This window comes from Nelumbo nucifera, chromosome 1 (genome assembly GCF_055504915.1).
Source record: "Nelumbo nucifera cultivar China Antique chromosome 1, China Antique-T2T, whole genome shotgun sequence".
Lineage (NCBI taxonomy): Eukaryota > Viridiplantae > Streptophyta > Magnoliopsida > Proteales > Nelumbonaceae > Nelumbo > Nelumbo nucifera.
In genome coordinates this window covers 102,714,822-102,738,359 of record NC_142649.1, presented here as the reverse complement: position 1 = coordinate 102,738,359, position 23,538 = coordinate 102,714,822, and the positions used below count along the sequence as shown (strand labels likewise).

General features: G+C 34.8%; 1 protein-coding gene across 3 annotated transcripts; it reads left to right on the top strand.

Moving 5' to 3' along the window:
• The first annotated feature begins 921 nt into the window (after positions 1–921).
• LOC104611918 (kinesin-like protein KIN-4C) lies at positions 922–23,242 on the top strand. Of its 3 annotated transcripts, XM_010279202.3 has the most exons (29): positions 922–1,078; positions 1,422–1,614; positions 1,762–1,908; positions 2,025–2,177; positions 2,300–2,553; positions 4,325–4,506; positions 4,595–4,719; positions 5,689–5,725; positions 5,870–5,961; positions 6,045–6,161; positions 6,246–6,359; positions 6,702–6,788; positions 6,891–7,101; positions 8,085–8,185; positions 8,872–8,970; positions 9,047–9,160; positions 9,239–9,355; positions 9,432–9,512; positions 12,904–12,975; positions 13,058–13,151; positions 13,226–13,257; positions 13,428–13,513; positions 14,594–14,665; positions 14,792–15,019; positions 15,769–15,913; positions 21,422–21,517; positions 21,615–22,202; positions 22,558–22,809; positions 22,905–23,242. In XM_010279202.3, the coding sequence occupies exons 2-29, from the start codon at positions 1,453–1,455 to the stop codon at positions 22,941–22,943; spliced, it is 3,897 nt and encodes a 1,298-aa protein (XP_010277504.1). In that variant the 5' UTR covers positions 922–1,078; positions 1,422–1,452; the 3' UTR covers positions 22,944–23,242. The 3 variants fall into 3 exon arrangements, with proteins under 3 accessions (XP_010277504.1, XP_010277502.1, XP_088746857.1); XM_010279200.3 differs by having other exon boundaries at positions 22,558–23,242; XM_088890731.1 differs by having other exon boundaries at positions 996–1,152; positions 22,558–23,242.
• Positions 23,243–23,538: the final 296 nt, after the last annotated feature.

Below are 23,538 nucleotides of genomic sequence, written 5' to 3'. Positions count from 1 at the left end.
CCAACCATACATGGGAACATCTCATGCTCTTACATGTTATTATGCATGGGGAGATATTCCCAATGGACAGATGTAGTGTTTTGTGGGTAGAGTTCTTGTAGGTAGGAGATCTAGTTGTCCTAGTAAGTCGAGAAAGAATTAACTGAATGTGTTGGTTGCTTATGGGTCCCATGTATTTTATTCAACCCGTTGAACAGCCTAATCTGAATTACAATAAGCTAACTGCAGTCACACATTGGAAACATTGTCCTTGTCATTCATGGGGAAGATGTTCTTTAGGCTGTGTTTGGTTGCATGCAATTTTATTTGCATTAGTACAAATGCATGGGAGTACAAATGAAAAAAATACAAATTCTCTTTTGATTTTGTTTTGGATTTTACGCTATTTTGCTTCATGTCTTAATTTACTTCATTTGTACCACAATCAAACAAAATAAGCTAAAATTTGAAACAAAAATATATCAGAATTTACATTCAAATTATTTGCACTATTATAATTTTAATCAGTACAAATTTATTTGCATTGCAACCAAATACAGCCTTACGTGCAATTGTAGCTTCTTGGGATAGAATTGCAACCAAATACAGACAGTTATTGGTAGCAGATCTAAACTCGGCGGGCAATGGCTCTTGATTTTCAACTATATTAAACAGGGTAGTGATCTGCTACAAAGGAACGCTACCAACACTGTTCCAAACATGTAGCAGCCGACATTGACAGCATCTTCCTTATCGTTCATGCGGAGATGTTCCCGATGTATGTTGTTGGCTGCAATGCATTGTTTGCACTGTTTGTTAGTAGCTGATCTGAAATCTATTAAACCCTAGTCAAAGGTCAAGAAACCTCCTCCACATTCTCACGTGTAAGCAGATACCCAATCTCTCGATTCGCCATTCGCCCCGTTGATCTGCACGTGCAGGTTTCGTATTTTGAATTCGGACGCGGGCGCCTTTTCTCCGTTTCAATTAATTTCTCTCATCGTTCTCTTTCATCATTTCATCAGACATCGCTAACGCAAGCACCACCCCCTTCTAGCTTGTAGGACCGGAAAAGCCCTCGTTTTTCATCCTCTTCGCCGTGAGTTCTCTTTCTGACGATTTTTTTTCTGCAACTTCCTTACATTTATTCATTCAACTATTCGTCATTGATAGGTAATCTCGGGTCTAACTCTTCTCATGTTTTAACTGAAAAAATGTTTCGAACTTCCTTTTCTTCTTGCTCAGATTTTCTTCTTAGCTCATTCGTCAAATCTCACAGGATTTTGTTATCTTTTATTAAATTTCAGATGTTATTCCGGTGCATTTCCACTGGTCTTTGATTAAAGATATCATCTTTTGCATTTTATTTATTTTTGTTATTAATGTAATTTTTGGTACATCTGTCTATTGATTTACTGCTGTAATGCTACTTATTTGCTCAGATCGGGGTTTACGAGCTCCATTAAACTTAAGATGGAGAATTCGGAAGTGAAATCTTCAGGTGGAAGTGGAGCCTCGCACGAGAAGGATTCGTCTCAGTGCGTTAGAGTGGCCGTCAATATTAGGCCACTCATTACTACAGAGCTTCTGGTGGGATGTACGGATTGTATCACTGTTGTTCCCGGGGAACCACAAGTACCATATCGATCTTACTATTTTTGACCTAATTTGTTTACTTTCCTTTTTGGCTTTCCCCTTCTCATAATTATTGGAGGGTGAAGTGTGGTTTGAGATTGTAACCTTGACTTCTCGTTGTTGCTCGACTGGTTGATAATGATAAAGGTGCAAATTGGTTCGCATGCATTTACGTTTGACTATGTGTATGGGAGTACTGCTTCACCTTCTTCTTCAATATTTGAGGATTGCGTTGCCCCGTTGGTTGATGCACTTTTTCATGGCTATAATGCTACAGTTCTTGCTTATGGCCAGGTGATACATTTGATTGTTGTTTATGTTCTTGATTTCATTTATTTTCTACCTTAGTAACATTTATCATGTTTATTGTTCTATCATTAACTTAAATGCTGTATTTGCCTTCTGGGCAGACTGGTTCGGGGAAGACTTATACAATGGGAACCAACTACACCGGGGAAGAAAATAGTTGTGGGATTATACCAAAAGTCATGGAAACTATATTTTCAAGGGTAGAGGCAAAGAATGAAAAAACGGAATTTCTTATTAGGGTATCATTTATTGAGGTTAGATACTTCGTTACTTCCCTTTTAGATTTTAGGCTTTCTGTTTATGTGCTTAATTTGTTTTATTGTTTTTTGGTTCATAGACTTTTTTTTTTTTTTTTTTTTATATTGTTGGCTGACAGATTTTCAAAGAGGAAGTTTTTGATCTGCTTGATCCAAACCCAAATGTGTCTACAAAGGCTGAAGGGGCTTCTCTTGCCAAATCTGCTGTGCCTGCAAGAGTTCCTATTCAGATTAGAGAAACAGCAAGTGGGGGCATAACACTTGCTGGCGTTACTGAGCCAGAGGTGAGAACAAAAGAAGAGATGGCAGCATTTTTGTCGAAGGGTTCCTTGTCTCGTGCTACTGGAAGTACCAATATGAATAGTCAATCAAGGTTGGTATCCTTTATTGACCATATGGATATCTATGATAGTCTTTCTTGACTTGTTCTTTAATCTACATGTTGTCCCGTCATTTGTGTTTGTTTCTGAATAGTTTGCACTATGTACTTATCTAGAATGGGATTGCCTTTTAACTTACGTGCTTCTGTGCCTTTTCCTATAGAGTTCCTTATGGTCATGTTGATTCTATTTTGCATTCTTAGTCCATCTGATTTCACCTTGTTCTTGCACAAATGTCATGATTATGTTTCCTCTCAGCTGATCTGATGATTATTGATTGCATGTTTTACATCCCAAAGTTAACTTATACTTCATTCTATCCTAATCATGTTCTTGAAAATCACCATATGGTCTTGTTTGTGCTTCTCTTTGCTGATCTCATTTCATCTTGGCCTTGCTTCATGCTCCAACAAGCATGCATCATTACATTCTCCTTAAACTTTATTGCTTTACTTGCAACTTAATATTTGAACGAGTTCAAATTTCCTAACAACTGAAGGTTATATTTATATATAAATGCAAAGATACTAAAAAGGTACAAAGGAACTTGGAACCTTCCCTGTGGTACATTAATTTGGATGTAGGAAACTAAAAGAATTTTCCCAATGCTTCTTTTTCCACTCTTGACTCTGCATTTGTGGAATGTTTTGGCCCAAAAAACCTTGCCACAACATAAGCCCATTTTGAGGGCATTTTGAACTTAAAAAAAGCAAGGTTAACAAATATAAGGTGGGGGCATAGGGCTGAGTGGACCATGGAGATGTGCATATGAATGATCCAGAGAGTTTTCTACTTTAGAACTATCTGGGTTGGCTGCTGGATTCCTCCATGTGGAAGAAATTGGTGTGGTCATTTTAGGGAGATTCTCTACTCGACCCACCTTTTCTTTTAGGATGGTCCAGGTTACGTGGTTCATTTTAGCATTATGCATATGTGGAATTTTTTATTTCTACTTTCAGTATATTTCGTTACATTTATCTCAATTCATAGTTATTTGCCTCTATTGAGTTTCAGCTATACTTGCATTACATACAAGATTCTTTTGAAAGTTGAGTAGTTCCAAATGAACCAGTCTTCAAATACTGTAGTTACATTTAACAAAAAGAGAGATGTGTAATGCATATGACCTAATGAGCAAAAGGAACCTCAGTATGGTAAGTCTTGGTACTGCACATTGGTATACATTACAAAGTAACAAATGAATGACATAGTTTATCTTTTTGATTTGAACGCTAAATTGGCTCAAGAGGTTAATAAATAGGATCACTTATTTTGTCTATGCTGACATGCATGTAACAAACACATGCATGTGCAAGTGTTTGTAGTACAGTGTTGCATGAACACAGACATGAATATTGGAAACAAGATACTTAGTAGTCTGACTTGGCAAGATGAGAAAACATGGATTCATAGACATGTCTATGAAAAAGTATATACTATTAAAATTGTTCATATTTTTTGAACTATGACATTAAATACCTGTAAAAAATGTTGTCTTTGTATCTAATTAGCATTTAACATGAAAAATGGTAATTTTTCTATATTATCTATTCATTTATGTCAAATTCAAATAAACTAGGGGATAAGAGGGAATTGTTACGTAGAAGTATCTTGAAGAATTCATAGTGTCAGATTCCAATGGATGTCCAGTGTGCACATGTCACCCATTTAGGAGAGTCCTTGCAATACTGCTGTAGTAGTAGTATCATGTCTTGGCTTACATTTTAATCCCTTCTCTTTGGTTTCTGTCATTCTGTCTTATAGTCGTTCCCATGCTATCTTCACAATATCTATGGAGCAAAAGAAAAATTCTCGCTGTGTTAACACGTTAGGAACCGATGACGACGCTGGTGATGATATTCTATGTGCAAAGCTTCACTTAGTGGATCTTGCTGGTTCTGAGCGTGCAAAACGGACAGGAGCAGATGGCTTGCGTTTCAAAGAAGGTGGCTATAAGTTAAATCATTCAAAGGTTTATCAGTTTCTCTTTTGATAAGCTGTTGGCTTATGGAGTACACTTCATATTGAACCTAGGAATTCATATCAACAAGGGATTATTGGCTCTTGGAAATGTGATAAGTGCTCTTGGCGATGACAAAAAGAGAAAGGAAGGAGGGCACGTTCCATATCGTGATAGCAAGCTAACACGGTTATTGCAGGTAAATTCCCCCTTCTGTTATAATCACTGACGGGGTCAAGTTGTCCTAGTTGTAGTTTAATTGAAAAATTTACCCTTTTCATGGTTTTAACAAAACTAATACATTCTATGTTTGATATTATTTCACCCTGGTCATTATTTAGTCAATGACTGGTTATGTTAAGTTGTAAAGATTTCATAAAATGCCAGTGCAAATTTTGTAAAGACTTGTGATATAAAACTTTCTTCTATTATATACTTTTTTATCAAATAAAATGTGCAATTTAAAATGAGTAAACTTTTCATCATTTTTATTGATGGAGTTAAATACATCGAAGGAGACAAGTGAAGTTAGTATTGTTCATTAATCACTATTGAGTATTCTTTAAGAATTTGTTTTATCATAATGAATCCACGACTAGAATAATATTTGAAATCCAATTATACCAAGTAAATATGAAGTTTTGAAGAGAATTTAATGGCTTTTGATGCTACCTTTAAATAATATATGATTGTAATATAAAAATCAATTCATTTTTTCCCTTTCCGATTTCTCTTGACAAGTATCAAAAAATTTATTATCAGAAAGCCATAAAATGATATTTTTTTGATAAACAACTGAATATATATTAAATAAAGAAACTCCAATTACTCAAAAACAGAGCTGCAGAGCACAAAACAGAATACAAAGTAGAGAATTGCCCCTCAAAAAACACGCTACAATAAAGAGGGATGCACTCCTGTTCTATCTTGTCAATATTGGAACCTTTGAGGTGGTAAAACATGGACTTGTATGTTTTAGCTGATGGCGTTAAGTTCAGATACTTTCCTTTGATAGGGTCTGCAACTATCATTAGCTGTAATATTGCTATTTTGAGTGTTTCCAGTGCTGAAAATATTATAAAAAGTGTTATATTGAAATTTGGAAGTTGTGCTAAATGAAAGTAAATGATAAAGTTCTTACTGCTTATTGATGTTTTACCTTTTGCAGGATTCTCTTGGAGGAAATAGCAAAACGGTTATGATTGGTGAGTTGCTTCTCATTTGTTCTTGCTTTTTTCCCATTTAATTGGGTAAGAATAAAATTATAGAGACTATTATTTCTATTTTGCACTTTCTAGAGTTCATTGCCCATTCTGCCTTTATTTTATTTTACTATATTCTTGTTATAGCTTGTGTGAGTCCTGCTGATACAAATGCCGAGGAAACATTAAACACCTTGAAGTATGCCAATCGAGCTCGCAACATTCAGAACAAGGCTATTGTAAGTCAAAATTTTAGATACCCTCCCTTGGTTTTTTTCCCATCAAACTATGAAACTTAAGTATTTAACTGGTACTGTTGCAGGTCAATCGTGACCCAGTGGCAGCTCAGATGCAAAGAATGCGGAGCCAAATTGAACAGTTACAGGCTGAGCTTCTTTATTTTCGTGGTGAAGGTGGTATATCTTTTGATGAGCTCGAGGTATAAAATCTACAAGATATGTTGATGAATGATATTGTTTTCATGGGAATCAAACTTATGAGAAAAAAATCTTTCTGGTTCTAGATTCTTAAGCACAAAATCTCAGTACTTGAAGCAAGCAATGCAGAGCTACACCGGGAGCTTCAGGAACGCCAAATTGCTTGTGATCATCTATCACAACGGGCTCTTGATGCTCAGGTTTGTCTAATTTGTTTGAATACTTGACTAAATGTTTCTTAAGGCTACTGCAAGGCTGCATTTTAATGCTACACCCACAAATGAAATATCCAACAGACCAACTTTGTTCTTTGGATTTTACCTGTACCCCTTAGAGATTGCTGAGTTTGACGAGAATGTTCTTTTTTAAGCAATGCAAAGAATAAGTTCTTGTTTAAGATGTTACTGTTTTCATATAATTTGATAGTATCTTTGCCTTATTATCATTCTACATTGAGCAATTCTCCTCATGCAAGTTATGCTTATTTTAAACACGTTCAAATCCAATTAAAATCTTTCATGTATCTCATTTTAATTTCTCAGGTTGAGAAAGATAAATTGATTATGAAAATTGAATCAGCTCGAAATGCAAAATGTTGGGATGAGATTGATTGTGGTAATATGAAACAGGTTTGTTGAAACTTTTTTTTATTTGGATCTATTTTTCTTGTGTAACCTCTATGATCAGAGATTCATGGCTTTACTTGTGTTCTAACATCTTTCCTTCTTCAGGAATTTGACCTAATGAAGGCCTATGTCTCAAAAATTCAAGAACTTGAAGGAGAACTGCTACGGCTACAGAGCCTGAATAACTCTAGTAGCACTCGTTTTATGGATTCTCTCAATTTGGAAGATGATGGTCTGCGGTCAAAACATGCCTATCTTGCAGAATGTCTCCATGACCTTCCATCTGTTTGTGATAGAAAAGCCACTGAGGTTTCTGGTGAGCCTCTTGTTCTCATTGTGTTACACCATTTTATTGAAGTTTATCTTTTTGTGCTTGATTCGTTTGAGTGATCTGAAATTCTCTGCTGCTTCATATTCACCAGTCTTCCTATGTTATTGCTATTCTTTAATAATATCATATCATATCAAATCTAATCTCATTATATTTTGGATCAATGTTTTGAAAATCGTAATCGTAGAGAAAGTTGAGTCGAATTGTGAATCGTATTGTAAATTGTAAGATTATTTCTTTTTTTTATAAACTTGTCAAAAAAATAAATATAGATATATTAAAGGGCTAAATATATATAGGAAAATGACTTTACCCTATTTTTAATCTATATACCATATATGTACCTAAAATAATAGAATTAACCACTTATGCAATAGAAGCCTGAGATGATATAATCAAGTTTGACTTGAAAGTCAAACAAATGCACATACAATGGCTCTTTAACCTACATATGGTGGAAAATAAACTCAATTTGTAGTCTTAAATAACATAAATAAATAATTTTCTAGTAAGGGCTTAAAAGAAAATCTCCCTTGACAAAACTAAATATAAACAAAAACATCACAAAGTAGAGAATTAATTCTTAATTGAATTTATTTGAATCGTATAAATCGTAAGATTTTTGCAGAAAAGGATTCGGACAATAAGATTCAAATCGAAACCCTTGGGTTTCATGATTCAATTGTGAATCGTAAGATTTTGACAACATTGTTTTGGATGGAACTACACATGGTTGGCCCAGGGGATGTGCACAGAAGACATCACTTGATATCTATTCTTTCCTCTCTTTCTCTCTCTCTCTCTGTAAATGTGTGTGCCTGTGATTGACTACATATGGTAGAATTTCTAAGTTTGTTTTAGTGTTTTAATGGAAGTGTTTTTGCTCAATTGTCATTGTCCAGTTTTCAAGTTTGAATTTCTCAGTGAAATCTTAGTGATATATGATTGGGTTCACAATTCACATGCAGATGAAATGGATGAAGTTGAAAAAGAGTTGGAACATACTTCCATTCAAGATCAACTGGACCGTGAGCTCCAAGAATTGGACAAGCGTCTTGAACAAAAGGAGGTTATAATGCTTTCTTTTCTAAACCATCAATAGCACCATTCAATCTTCACATTTAATTGCAGAGGATGACTTCACTCACATTATATAGCTCAACTTGGTCTTTGGTTTTGATCTATGGCAAATGTTTTGGAATTTTAGCATAACTTGATCACCTTGAGCTTTGTATTTAATTAGGGATGAGATATAAAGAAACTTCCATGATCTTAGATACAATATGAGTTTATGGGGTATGATTCTGTAGAATGCAAACTGTTTTTACTCTAAATTTATTTATGATGTTCTGAATTCACTACATAATTTAGTGGGTATTTCTTGGTTGGTTGAGATATACTAGTTTCCTGAAACTTGAAACAATGTGGTAAAAAGCTTGCATTAAATATTGCTTTTCTTTGGCCTTCTTTTTTCATGCACACTGGTGAAGTCTCTAATTGGATTTGCTTTTCCAACTGGATTTTATTCCAAAGATGTGATCTTAGAGCTTGCTTACATTACAATAACTATACTATCAGTGGGAACTTTGCTTTCCAGTTTGGGTTTTGATGGATAAGCTTTGACTTGATCATTATTAGAAGAAGAAATAAAAAGTAAATATTGGAAGAACTGGTAGCAGATACATCTCTAAACATTCTTAGTTCTTGTTCGTACTGTTCCATTATTCATTCTGCCAATTTTTCTGTTTAATGAAGGCTGAAATGAAGCGATTTACAAAAGTCGATACTTCAGTCCTGAAACAACACTATGAGAAGAAAGTTCATGAGTTGGAGCAAGAAAAGAAAGCTTTGATGGTAAATTTGTTTGTGAAGCTTTGAAGTGAAGACTCTTGATGATTATTTCTTAATGGTGTTTGTTGTTATTTTGCAGAAAGAGATAGATGAACTAAAGTGCAATCTTGCAAATATTTCATCTGCTTCAGATGGTGGTGCTCAAAAGTTAAAGGAGGAATATCTTCAAAAATTGAATACTCTTGAAGCACAGGTTGGTCCTTTTTTCTTTACCTTCGTTAACTTCCATCACATTTTTGAAGCTCATTACCACTTTTTTTTGATGTTGCAGGTGTCAGAGTTGAAGAAGAAGCAAGATGCTCAATCTCAACTTTTGAGACAAAAGCAGAAGAGTGACGAAGCAGCAAAAAGATTACAAGAAGAGATTCAGAGAATAAAAACTCAAAAGGTGCACATTTATTGCAAGATATAATTTATCTAGTTGGTGAGATACCTACCAAGCCCTTAATCATTTTCATTTTCAGGTCCACTTGCAACATAAGATCAAACAAGAGTCTGAACAGTTTAGGTCATGGAAAGCATCACGTGAAAAGGAAGTCCTTCAGGTATATGCATGTTGCTGATCTGTTAGGTCCAAGCATAATCTAGTGATATTTTTAGTACAGATCCAGATCTTCTTGGGCTGAACCTGGTTAATTTATTATAGCGATTCTAGTGTAGAACAAGTAGATCCTACCACTTTCAGATCTCATCATGGGCTTTGTAGTGTGAACAAAGACTATTTGGATGATCATGAGTTCATGATGAAGAACAAATATGGAGAAGCAAGTAAACAGCTTGCTGTCCACTTAAGAATGGGCAGGAGATTAGCAAGAAAGAGAAGAACTCTTGCTAGTTGATAAGACAGCAAAGAGACAGGTCACTCAGAAGAAGAAATAAGTAATGAAAAAAAGGAGAAAATACATTTCAACCATCAGAATCCACTAAGTTGAACTTTTATTCATCAAAAGAATTCCTCTAATGTGCAATAATGCAATTACAATGACCATTTTTAGTGTCTACCTGAGGGCTCTTATATCCTCATATAGATCGCAAACTCAACTAGGAAATTAAGCCAAGATAACTTATAATTACTCAGGAGCTGGTAAACTTGTAATTAACCGATAGGGACACTCAAATAATGACTCTAGCTCCTAAAACAACTCTAACAAACCATTACTAGTCCTAGCTAAACAAACCAAAACTAACACAAGAGGTGAAGAAAAAATGTAGACTGAAATTTCATCATAGACTAACACCCTATTAGTAAAACAATCCCTATTCTATCAAAAGACTTTAGATTTACAAGACATAATTCTAATTTGATGGATGAATCAATAACCAACAGATCGTTTGGTCCTTGAAAAATAGGCTTGAAGAAAAGTCATGTGATTACAACTTTAATTTCTCAAAATTCAAAGAATTCTTTAAGATAATTTACTCTATTACAAACAATGAATTCCTTTACTCAAAGACTTCAATCAGGGCCCATTGCTGGTCTAATGGTAAAATCTTGGGCTGACAGGAGTGAGGAAACAAGTTTGAGTATGAAAGCGGTCACTGTGTGCAAAATGCCTAATGTTCATGTTTGTATCCAGTCTACCTCTCCCAAGACCAAGACCCTAGATAGCTGGGACCAACACTAGAAATTGGCCTTTTACTCTTAAAACTTAAGTTGACCAATTCCTATGTTACATGGATTTGCATCAGTGCTGTCAATGAGTGTGGTCTGCCACAGTTTATGGCAGACCCAGTCCCAACTCAGTGAGTAAATATGCAGAACCAGACCCTTTAGTGTTTGTAATTGGGAGTTTGGGACTATCAGGTCTGAGTCGTCTGACCTGATAAGACCTGATTGTAATTGACAGCTGTAGTTTTAACCTGTAATTTGACAATAGACCTACTTGTTAGAATGGGAGTATCTTTGTAAATGCCAATGTCTTCACTCATTTCTTTTTCTCAAAGCCATTTGCTAGGAAATTATATGCTTCAAATGTTTTTCTTTGTTAAAGAACCGTTTAGCCTAAAAGCTTAAGCTGTTAGGTGAGGTCCCTGAATAGGTTTTTATTCTCTAACACGCCCCTCATGTGAAAGCCTATTAGGCTTGAAGCATGGACAAGCACAAACCCACCCATGTGAAAGAATCGTTCAACTTAAAAGCTTAAGCTGTTAGGTGAGGTCACTGATTAGGTTTTATCTATAACAATCTTATTTATGTTGACCTTTCAATTTTTTTCTATGACATCACTGTCCATGGGCTGTATACCTGTATCTAGTTTTCTTTTAGATAGCTTACTCATTTGTTTCACCTGTCTATTTGTCTTTTTTTTTTTTTTTCTTTTGGGGATACAGTTTTATTTTTTCAGTTTCTTTGTTGCTTTATAGCTAATGTATCACATGACATTACCTGCTCTGATCTGCTTGTATCATTTAATATTAGCTGCTATAGATTTATGTTAATAATTTTGAGCTACTACTATCCAAGCTTTGATATTACTCCAAACCAATCCAGATTCTTTCGTTTTCCTTGTTCTTGTCTCTCCAAGTATAGATCAATAGACAGATCAATCTCATGCTTGTTCTAGTTCCCTAATTCCATCATGTGATTTATAAATTGACTTCGCCATGAACACTATAAATACATGCCATCATTTAACCATGTATGTTTTTGGCTACTATTTTTTCCTTCTTTGTCACTGAAGCTGTTGGGTTTCATTTTGGGGTTTGTTGAATTAATTGAAAGGGTTAGGACCTGAATATCAACAAAATGAAAAAGTTGATGTCTAATCAAATGCAACAACCCTGCAATATTTAAATTCTAAAATAACAATCCTTGTGCCCCTTTTGGGCATTGAATGCTTTTGACTTTCAATAATTTCTGGTTGGCTTGACCTAGCTCCTTAGGTCTTCTCTGACCTACACTAGCCTGCCTAAGAAAGCAGCCTATGTGCAACTACTAATATGATCAGCATCTAGTTTCATGGATTTTTGTGATCAACACTTGGCTAGTGTTGTCTCTAAGGCATCAAAGGGGCATATGTTACATTTATGCTAAATCCATACTCCATTGTTTTGGTTGACCTAATCACTGCTTTTTTTTTTCAAAGATTTGAGACTGTTTATAGTATTAGAATGAATGTTTGTTTCAGTGTTCTGGTAATATGCTTTTATAATGTGGATGGGCTTTACACTTAAAAGGCTGGTTTGGAAACAGTGTAAATGCAATAATATGCTATAAATCATGACACCTCCAGTTCAGGTGCATGCAAAGTGGGACCGGGTTTTGACTTTATTTTACACTCTTCTTGTTTGGAAACTAACAATGCAAAACATGCTTCCCATAAATGGAAGAACGGCGTGAATATTTACTTGCGGATGGAAAGACTCCATGGATATTAAGAAATGAGATCAAGAAAATTAAGCACATCACAAAAGATATCCAGTTAATAGTTCAGTGGACTCCAAGAGTAGCAAATGGGCTTGCGGATTAGCTAGAAAAGCAAGGGGTTAACAGGGAACAATGTTTCTGGGCTCTATTATAAGATTGTAAGGCAAATATTGGGTGGAATGTTATTGGGCATTTGGGGTAGTCGAGGCTACCCAATCTCTGTACTAATTCTCATATCCTTTTCTTTAATAAATTTACTTTTACTGATAAAAAATATTTACTTTGTTAAAATCAAAGTAGTTTTTCGCCCCAAGATTGAAGTAAACTCTGATAAGTTTGCAAGTTTACTTCGACCTTAAGGGTATTTTCATATCGTTTCCAAATGTGTGCAAATTAGGACTGGGGTGCAATAATGCACCAAATCGGCATTTACGTTGTTTCCAAACACAGCCTAAGTTACAGCAATAATCAGTTCAACCATCTTCATGCGAAAAATATATTCTCTGTTTTGTTGTGATTTATCTGTCATTCTTGATGGTCTAATAGGAATTTATCTTTTCAATTAATAGCTCAAAAAGGAGGGGAGAAGGAATGAGTATGAAATGCATAAGCTATTGGCCTTGAATCAGAGACAAAAGATGGTAAATGCATTATTATTCTAAGAAGTTAAAGACATTCCGCAAGTATACCGGTTGTATATTCAAATTTGCTTGTTCATGTCAGGTTTTACAACGGAAGACTGAAGAAGCTTCTATGGCTACAAAACGACTAAAAGAGCTATTGGAAGCTAGGAAAGCTTCATCACGTGAAGTATCTGGTAAGAAGAATTATTGCTTTATTCAGTATTTTTTTCTTAACATAATTATAATTTTGGATTTTATGATTTCACAGGTGCTGGAAATGCAAATGGTCCTGGAATTAAGGTATTGTAGTGAACCATGGATATTATTTAGTAAAAATGTTATTGAGTTCCTTTTTTATTTTGCTAGGAGTAAGAACTAAGAAAGATATAATATGCTTGTAACTTGCATAAGCCATATGCCTGAGCTACATGTGGACAAGGTGTATTTGCTAAAATGTATTTTTTTTCAAGGCACTGATGCAGGCAATTGAACATGAGCTTGAAGTCGCTGTACGAGTGCATGAAGTTCGTTCAGAGTATGAGCGGCAAATGGAAGCGTAAGCCCTAATTTGGTTTTTAGCTCTTTCAATTCTTCACTCAAAGCCGCCAATTGTATTTTTCTGGTTTGCTTGTGAACTGTTCTTACTTTCTACATCAAAGAGTTTAGTTTCTTTATGGATCCTGTCTACAAGAGATTCACATGGTTCAGAATGGGAAACTATTCTCAGTAATTATTATAGAAAAGAAAACTGATTAAAAGCTCTTCACTGGACATGCATAAGAGAAACATAAGTTACTGATAGATGGCCTTTACCTTAGTAGTGCAGATAGTTGAAAAGATCTGTCCCTCATCTGAAGTTAAATAATACAATTATTACTATTTCATGGTTTCACATGCACTTCTTTCCGTGTGATTCTAATTCATTTGTGTCAAGTTAGACTAGTCATATAACTACTAATCCACTTTCTCTGCCATGGTTCCCTAGTCATTGTCATCCCTGCCTTGTCCCAGCTATATGGGGTCGGCTACATGAATCCTAGTAGCTCGCAAAATTATTGAAATAGGATGCTAAGAAAAAATTGTAATTATACAACTCTTTTCTTTCAGTAATTTGGCTAGACGTTCTGCTTATAGACTTGTAGAACAAATTGTGGAATATTTGTTTCTGTTTAATTTCGATTTATCATTTTTCTTTGGGTGGGTTTACCGCTTTTCTGGTCTGCTTTGCTTGTTTTTTTTTTCAATTTGACTTAAGTATCCACCTATTTATCTTTCTATCTATCTTTACAAACACACAAGGCTATTACCCAATGTTGGTCCCAGCTATCTGGGAGGGGGGGTGGGATCTTGGGATGGATGAATGGACTCCAATCTTTGGCACAAAGTGACCGGTCTCAGATAAGAACCTGCATTTTGTTCTTGTCAGTCCAAGATTTTAGCATTACATCAAGCAATGACCCCTATATTGATATGACCGATGATTTAACAATGAATACGAGTATATGATACTGAATAGAATGGAATGGTGGAAGAGGATTCATCTAGCAAACTCTATATGGTTGGGTCAAAGTGTAGATGTTGATGATATATGTATAAATTCATGTATGTGATGATAAGTTGTCTACCTTGTTATTAGGAGGGCTGCCATGGCAAAGGAGGTAGCAAGCCTAAAGGAAGAAGCAGAATTGCTAAAACAGAAAAATATGAGGTAAATTCTCTTGCTGCTATGCCTTCTTTCTAGTGACCGGTTATGCTGTTGTCTGTTGCTACATTATTTGGTCTCTTGACTCTCATGCATAAAAACCTTGGTATGCAAAAATGGCAACCATTACAGTGACTGCCCTCAGACAATGTCTCCTGGTGCAAGAAATTCAAGGATTTTTGCACTTGAAAATATGTTGGCCACTTCATCTAGCACCCTGGTGTCCATGGCCTCACAGTTGTCAGAGGCAGAGGAGCGTGAACGTGTCTTCAGTGGGAGGGGCCGGTGGAATCAAATACGATCCATTGGAGAAGCCAAAAATGTTATGAATTATTTGTTCAATTTGGCATCTTCTTCAAGGTACCTCTCTCTCATTTTCTATACATGTATGTGTAATATGTGTATATTTATATACCAGTGCATGTATTGAGTTTGTTCTGCTGCACTGATTTTGATTCAGTTGCATTTTGTTTTACCCACTATATCACTCCATATTTGGGTATTGTGGTTTATTTTGTTTTTATTTTGATGACTGATCTTTTGGTTGGTGGGATGTAGAAACTATGACTTGGACAAGGTGGTTTCACATATATTGTTTTCATTTCTAGAGAATGGTTCCTTTTCATTTTATTTTCTTTGATTATCTAAATTTAACTTGTCTATTTACTAATAATTGTTTTAGCACATCTTTCTTTGTTTGTTTAGAGGTTAGTTTGTTAAAAGATCCAACTCCAATTCTTCATATTTGCCTGAGGTTTGAGCATTAACTTCATTACTCCTAATCAATTTGATATTGTCATTACAGCACATTGCTTAATTGAAAAAAAAAAGTGTTCAATTAGGGAACTAGCGTGGTCTTGGTTAAAAGGAGATAATTCTATATGTTTGCTTTGTTCTCATTTTCCCTCAGGCTTCTAGGTTTTCTATTTTAAGTGATGCCATGTAAAGTCTTCCTTTTATCATGGCATTAAGATTGATTTAAAATTTGTTAGAATTGGGGATCATGTTTAGGTGGAAAAATAAGAAGTTTTCTTACTGATTTAGTTGTTCCATTTCCACTTAATGCCTGTTCTTTATACATTCTACCTTTCCATTGTTGGCTTTGTCAGATGTCAGTTACGAGATAAAGAGGTAGATTGCAGGGAGAAGGATTCTGTAATACAAGAGCTAAAGGAAAAGGTAGTGAAATTAACTAGTTTGGTTAAACAAATGGAAGTAGAAAAGACAGAAATTCTTCGTCAGCAAAAGTTACAGGTTTGTGGACTTTGCCTGCTTCTTTGACTTTTCAGATGTTTCTCAATTAGCTATTGGATATGATGTGATCTATGCTAATGTTATCCATATTATACCCATATCAGAAGACTGGCCATTTATTGTCACTTTCAAACTGCATGCTTTCTTCTTTTCATAGATATGAATGTAATCCATTGGCCTATTTTTACTTGTAAATGATATTATAAATATTGTATTTCTCGTTAAATAACATTTAGCTACAAAAGCTGCTTGTTTTGTTTCATATGTTCTGTTCAGATATTGGGTGCTTGGTCTAGCTGCTTATTTGACTATTAATACATGGAAATTGTCCTTGGTTGCTTTTAGTTGCAGCATACGGCCAGGTGGTATTATTATGGCTACTAGTTCTACATGATATCTGAAAACAAATGGTTGATAACCATTAGAGATTTGCAAACACCATCAATTTTCTAACAAGTTGCAAGGAATTGATCTATACTGTTCCCTCGTACTCATCGTCACATGAATATCATTAGTTTTTTGAAAAGTGGTAGACGAACTAGAATTTGTCCTTATTGATAAAAAAACTAGAAATTGTATTTTTTTTTTGATAGTTAAAACTAGAATTTGTCTTTCGTTATATGCAAAGTTCTCTCCCTAGGTTTATGGAACATATTTGACACTACACTAAAAGCTGCTCCTATTTGCAATTATTGGGGCTATAATATGTTATAAGTCTTTATTATTAGTAGTATTAAGCTTTTATACATGCAAGATTTAAGGCCCATGGATGCCTCTAAGGTATTGTTTGGTAGGGGACTAGGACACAACTAAAAGTTGGTATTGAATGGATCTGCATCACTAGATAAGTTTAAATATGCAAGCCCATGCATACATCAAAGGTACAACAAGGGCATGGCTCTTGCAATATAAATATGTTATCTATATTTATGTATGCTTTTTTTTTTGATATTAATGAAGTGGAAATTTCAGTGAAATATGAAAGATTACATTTGATAGGTGAAATGATTTCAGCTTGCAAGTAACCAAGCATACATCTGACTTAACATAAGCATCAATTACATCTTTAAAATCTCCATAAAGTCTAAAGTTGAGCATAAGCTTGCCTCAGAATATTCTCTTCTCAAATCTCTACATTCATGATGAGCTAATGACTATTCCACAATTAGCAAACATATTTCGGCAACCAATTTCCTTCTCAAATAATATTCTATTAAAAAATGCATCATTAGCTGAGAATCTTGGCTATAAAAAAGATCTCTATTGGAACAATGGGTCCAATAAACTTTGCCTAAATGCTTGGAATTGAAAATCTCTTGATTTCAAATGGTCAACATTGGATGCTGTCAAATGCTAACATCCAACCAAATGCTCCAACTCTAGGTGGAATTAGGTTACTACAAATTCCTTCAATCATCAATGTTACTCTCTGTTTTTTAATTATCATTTCATAGAAGATGATTGGAAAATTTTCTGTCAAAACATTTTTTTCACTATCTTGCAATTGGCATTTTAGGGTTAATTTTCAATAATGGCCTTCCAAAAACCAGGCACCAAACAATGTGCTCTCCCCTCTCTTCAAAACATTGAGCCAAAATTTCACCTTGCAATTTCTGCATAGAATCTCATCATTCCTTGCATAAATTGTTTTAGTCTCACGCAAATCTTACAAATTCCTTCTTCATAAAACATGGCTCTCTTTTCGAAACCTCTATAACCATTTTTATAATAATACATCATCTAGTTATTTAATTCTTCTAATCCTCAAACATCATACTTCATGGTCCTGCATGCTTTATCCCACTTCACAAAATGTATTTTCTTCCTTCTACCACCATTCTACTAAAAATCCTGTTGATTTTTTTTCCTAACTGATAAGTCTGATCTGCTATTTTGCTAGAAAATTTAAAACAAATAGGAAAAGAATAGAGAAATTGGAAAAACCATTCTTAATAACAGTAGTCCTATCAACCAACAAAATTTTTTTACATTTCTAAGTCGCCAATCTATTTTCCATTCTCTTATTAAATCCTATATTTAAGATAGTTTTCACTAATAAATGATACTGATTAGATCTATGTCAACCTTTTTAAACTATAAACTCATATATTTTAAAACTGACTCAAAAATAAGACCATTCTTTATCCAAGTGGTGGGTATTCAACCATCCGAATCAAATTGATCAACCTATGGAGTCACATTTAGGTAATGAAAAATTTAAAATAGAAATAAATATAGAGAATTACAGAAATATATAAACGAATAGACACATTTCAGATATTTTTATCAATCAAATTAAAAATAAGTGTAATAAACAAGAATTATTTTTGTTGATAATGAAAATGAACTACATAATTTAGAACCAACAAAAAATTACATTATTTTACTGTTTGCTAAGACCAATTGTTCAACTTTTGGGTCAAACGTGTTAACATTTAATGTCATAAATAAATATTAAAAATTAATAAAATATAAAAACACAAATTTTGAAAAGGAAACATTCAGGCACATGTATAATATCATATTAAACAAAAAGTAAGTGTGACATTAGAAATTGAGAATTATTTTTACACACATAAATACACAAAAATTATAGAAAAAATTGAGCACATCTATAATTCTACATTTACACTACTATTAAAAATGTGAATAAGATTGTGGAACTTTCTTTTGACTAAAATACTTATTTTTGAATTTAGTCCTTATTTAATTGGGAGGGTTAACTTGTAAATTGAATTACTACTTTCACCTCATTCAATTTGCTATATTTAAATCTTACATTTCTTTGATAAATGAACAAAACAACAAAGATACACAAAAAAGATAAAACATTACAAAAAGGTCCTATTATCACATATTTGGATGAGGCGTTTATGTAACCAGATTTGGATTTTGCAATCTTCATCTGATTAATATTAAAAAACAAAAAATAAAGCATGTGCAAAGCATGTGCATGCTTAGTAGTATATTAAAAGAACTCCCAACTTGACATCCCAATACTCTTGAGCCTATTCCTGTCTTGGCACTCTTGGTGTGTTTTACATTCTGTTGTGGATGATGGTTCTTTTGGCAACTATGAGAACTTGCTAGGTTTCTTCTGTTGTCACTCTTTAATGTTTATATCTCATGCTCTCAGTGTTCATCCTCTTCATATCAAAGAAAAGCTTTTGCAATTATAACAAATACAAATGCCAATACTCATGTGAAACGTATTTTGTAATTCCTATAGGATGGTGCTTAATTTTCTAGTTTACAAATTCTTTATTTCTTTTTTAGTGCATCTCCATTTTTCATAAAGGTGACACCCCCCTAATCATGATACTGGGAATCATTGTTTTTGATTATACTGGAAACCATTATTTTGATTATAAGCCCATGAAATGAATATTTTAGTTTAATAATGTCTATTTTATTATTATAACCTCTAAAAGTAAAGAATATAAAAGTGTTCCATACTCCATAGCAGTATGTACTATGTGCAAAATAGATGGACAGTTAAGCGAGGTGAGTACATGACCCTTCATGGCTACCTTGTTGGCTAGGCATCACCTTGACGACTATGTATAATATGTAACAAATAATATATGCATAAATCTTATGTTATACTTTATGTAATATAAAATATTTTATATAATATGTATTATGTGTTATAGTGTATCTATTTATATATAATATTAATATAAAATAAAATGAGACATAAATGTATGCATATTATTTTTAATATATAAATAACTGTGGCTCATACTAGGCCTAAGCCCGTCCCATAAATTTGCTGGCTTGGGCCTGAATGCAACCTAGGTCCAAGCTGGGGGTGATCATTTCCAGCCTAGACTAGAAGCCAGGAAATTTCCATGCTTGAGCCTAGGTCTTGCATCTGGGCTTGGCCTGGACCCACTTCAGGCCCAGAAATTTCAGGGTTGAGCCTCTAGGCCCAATGCTTCAATCTCAGTCCAACCCACAACATATATTATATATTTTACATACTATATTTATATTATAAAATATTATATTATTATAATATATATATATATCTATAAAATTATATGTATATATTATATTTTATATATAATACATATACAAATGTTGTTCTCTCATACACATGAGTCAACTCATGTATGAGAGAATAGCTTGTTCTCTATTCTGTCCTTATAGGCCTTCATTCTAATAATTAGGCAATGTGGGACAATACTCAGTATTGAGTGAAAGCCTTGCTTTGATCTATATAAGGATAGACAGACATGAGTGTTGAAGCCCATATTTCTTAATGGCATAGGCACAAAGCCAAGCCAAGTCTGACCCAGCCCAGGCTCGTGCAATATTTTTTTTTGTGTTGTACATCATATGATATAAAATATTATAAATAAATAAATTTTTATTAATTTATTTCATAGGCCCAAAGCCTGGTCCAGGCCTGTACAAACCTGATCCTGGGCTTATATTTCAGGCCCTGGGGTATGGGCTGGGTCGGGTTTGGGCCTTTGACTATAACCCATATCATAGGTACTAAGCGCAACCAAGCCCATGATGACCCATTGCCCAAGTGCAGAATTTCTAGGCCAGGCTGAAACTGATCACCCCTAATTCAATGGTATTGGAAATAAAATTAATTGGGTTGCATCATAGTGTGTACAAATTTGCTGCTCCTATTCAATGAATAACTTCATTCAACAAAATTATAACTTGAAACCTATTTTAATTTAAATAAAGGCACTGCTTGGAAGTAGTTTGATAGATATGAGCTGTGTTGCGGGAGCTCAACTTCCTGAATGGTTGCTTGGGGAAGGGGAAAGAGGGAAAGAGAGAAGAGGGAATTTGGGAAAATTCAGGTCTACCTCCAGCTGATGGAGAGGTAGTCTTATATACTCAACCGTTGCAGTTTGTTAGACGGTTACAACCATCAGAGATTAAGGCTAATGTGTCCTTCTAGTGTAATCAAACTTCAGTGGTGCTATCAGATTTGAAACACCTTTGCTGTTAGCATGTGCACAGCTGTTAGAATTTCCCTTGGTGTCCATCTCAGTTGAGCTGCTAGCATTGGGTATGAAATGTGAACTATGCCTGCCAACTCTTGGATCAAGCAATATGATAACATTTAAAATAGTTTCTTATAACTGCACTTTGGAAAGAATGCTTAACTGTCTTATTGTCTTGTATACTTGGTAAATTTCTACTTTTTCTTGTTTCCTATGAAAATTGGTTAACCTATTTTGCTTCATTGTATCCTATTATGCTGTACAGAAATTCTAAATGTTATCAGGTTGCATGTCATAAACTTTTATTTTTGTTCTTCATTCTGATTTCCTCCATGCAAACTATTCCTTCCTACAATCAATCTTTTCTCTTCAATCTGCTCTACTGCACATTGATAGAAGTAAATTTTATTAATCTACTCGCCCATATATGGTTCAATTGCCCATAAATCGTATGTTTATTGTTCAATATTATATTGGTTGTTACCAAAGTTCTCTTGTGCTAATCTTACTATTGCTTTGTCTTGGGGCTTGTTAGAAACTAACACTGAAGAGCTGCCCTATTGATAATGCGACAAACTCTCAGGATCACATCCCAAACATTGGGGAAGGACACATCTATGACCTGCGCAAGGTACTCCCCTTTTCTATCCCTTTATATTCCTTAGGGTAAGATTTGTCATTGAGACAGACCATGATCTTCTGCTTATGCTTGCTCTGATTGACATAAGGGTCCTCGAAGCTCCATTATCTTCAGTTATGGTGGAGTGAACCCAGAGTTGTTGGACATGGACATATCTGAATCAGATTGTTCTAGTGGGGAAGAATCTGAGTCAATCGATGATGAGTGGGTGGAATCTGGCAAACGCCGTGTCAAGAAGAGTTCTAAAACTAGAGTGCGAACAACAGTTACAACCCATCCCTTGGATGTCAGTGCTCCAGATGGCATTAACTTAGAGACCACATGTGAGGAAACAATCTCTAAACTTGGACCAGTATCAAGTGCATGTAGCTGTAGTAGAGCTTCCTCATGCAAGACTGCAAAATGTGAATGCCGTGCTGCGGGGGCCACTTGTGGTGTAGCTTGTGGCTGTAAAGAAGCTAAGTGTGCAAATAGAGGAACTGTTAAAATAAAGATGGATGAACCACTTTCATCAGATGTGACTGAAGGCAGTGGAAACTGTAGTGGCAATGATGAAATAGAGAAGAATAGGACCCTTGTCTCCCATGGTACAATGTTGCTTCAAGGTGCACTAACTGAAGCGAATGAAGATGGTGGGACACAGAGGAAGCCCCTATCTGACATTGGGAACACAATGGTATGTTTGACTTCTAGTTATAAAGATTTAGTAGTTTTTTCATTTCTGAAATTATTGGTATGCTTCTTATTGCATATTATATTTAATTTGACCTTTTATCAAGGGTTTGATACTTTTGAAAGTTTTTCATGTCTCTGATTTTTCTGTTAAATTCAGGTCATGCCAATCTCTAGGTGTAATATTTCTCTTCTTTTGTTATCTTTTCTAGAGATTTTCATCTTTGTGTTAATGCTGGATTCCTAATCGCATGGCAGGCTATGGCAGTTCTAACTAAACTCCTTTCATGGGTCTACTTATCAAACACTTTGTTCGTAATTCTACATTCCTATGCTAACGCAAGTCTAAATTCATGCAGCCCAAGTCAAATGCACCAAAGCCAATCCAAAGAAAGAAATGGCGGAAAACATCCCTTCAACTTGTTCCAGTTGCTCCACCCTTGGACCAACCAGAAAACAGTGAAGCCCCAATTAATGCAGAGAGCAATATGGTTGAGTCGGATGTTCCCTTGAAGTTGCCACGGGCAATGAGATCTGCAACCATGAACAATTCTAACACCTTGAAAGAGAAGAATTGTGACCATATAGATGAATCAATTGTCAACAAAGAGGTGGGAACTGCTGCTCCAAAAAGTCCTGTTCGGCAGGCAAGAATGTTAGATGAGAAAGAGAACCACATGATCTAATTCACATTTGTTTGTTTCAGTTGGTGAAACCCATGACTACAAGTCTAACAACCCATTGAAAGTCATGATGCCACCTTGAATGACAGGTACCTGAAACAGAAGTTTGGACCTTACAAACTGCAAGTTGTTGTAAGCCTACCAGAATTGATCAAATTCATGTAACCAATATGGAATTATAACTCTCTTGGCAACGAGCAAGGGTTGATCAATCTTCTCCCAAGATATGGGTCATTTCATGCAGAAAGGAGATGGTAGATCTCAATTGTAATGTAATTTGTAATTTGAACGGATGATTATGTTTGGGACTGTTTGTTCCAATTCTTTCTCTTGTTTAAATTCGTTTTTTTACTATTCTTCAGATCTATGATTCTAAGTTGTTGCCATTTCTCATTTTCACAATTGATAGGCAGCCTTGCAAATAATCTTCATCCATTAGGCCATCAGGGTGATTCCAGCTTCAGGAGTGATCACTTCAGAGTTCAGATCCGAAATCTAAGATGAGTCTGTTAAATAAAACCAAACCGATTTAAATCTTATGTCCATCTGATTGAAATCCTGAATAGCTCAAGGCTTCAAATTGTTGAAAGGCTATTAGTTGCAGTGTTGCACAGTTCTAGAGAGCATATGCTGCTAGCACGATGCATGTGTTTTATG

Excerpts from the sequence above, each read along its gene's own strand:
- LOC104611918 (XM_010279200.3), top strand. The coding sequence starts at position 1,453 with ATGGAGAATTCGGAAGTGAAATCTTCAGGTGGAAGTGGAGCCTCGCAC. Across the intron at positions 6,789-6,890 it reads ATTGTGGTAATATGAAACAG|GAATTTGACCTAATGAAGGC; the intron begins GTTTGTTGAAAC and ends TTCCTTCTTCAG. Across the intron at positions 8,186-8,871 it reads AGCGTCTTGAACAAAAGGAG|GCTGAAATGAAGCGATTTAC; the intron begins GTTATAATGCTT and ends TGTTTAATGAAG.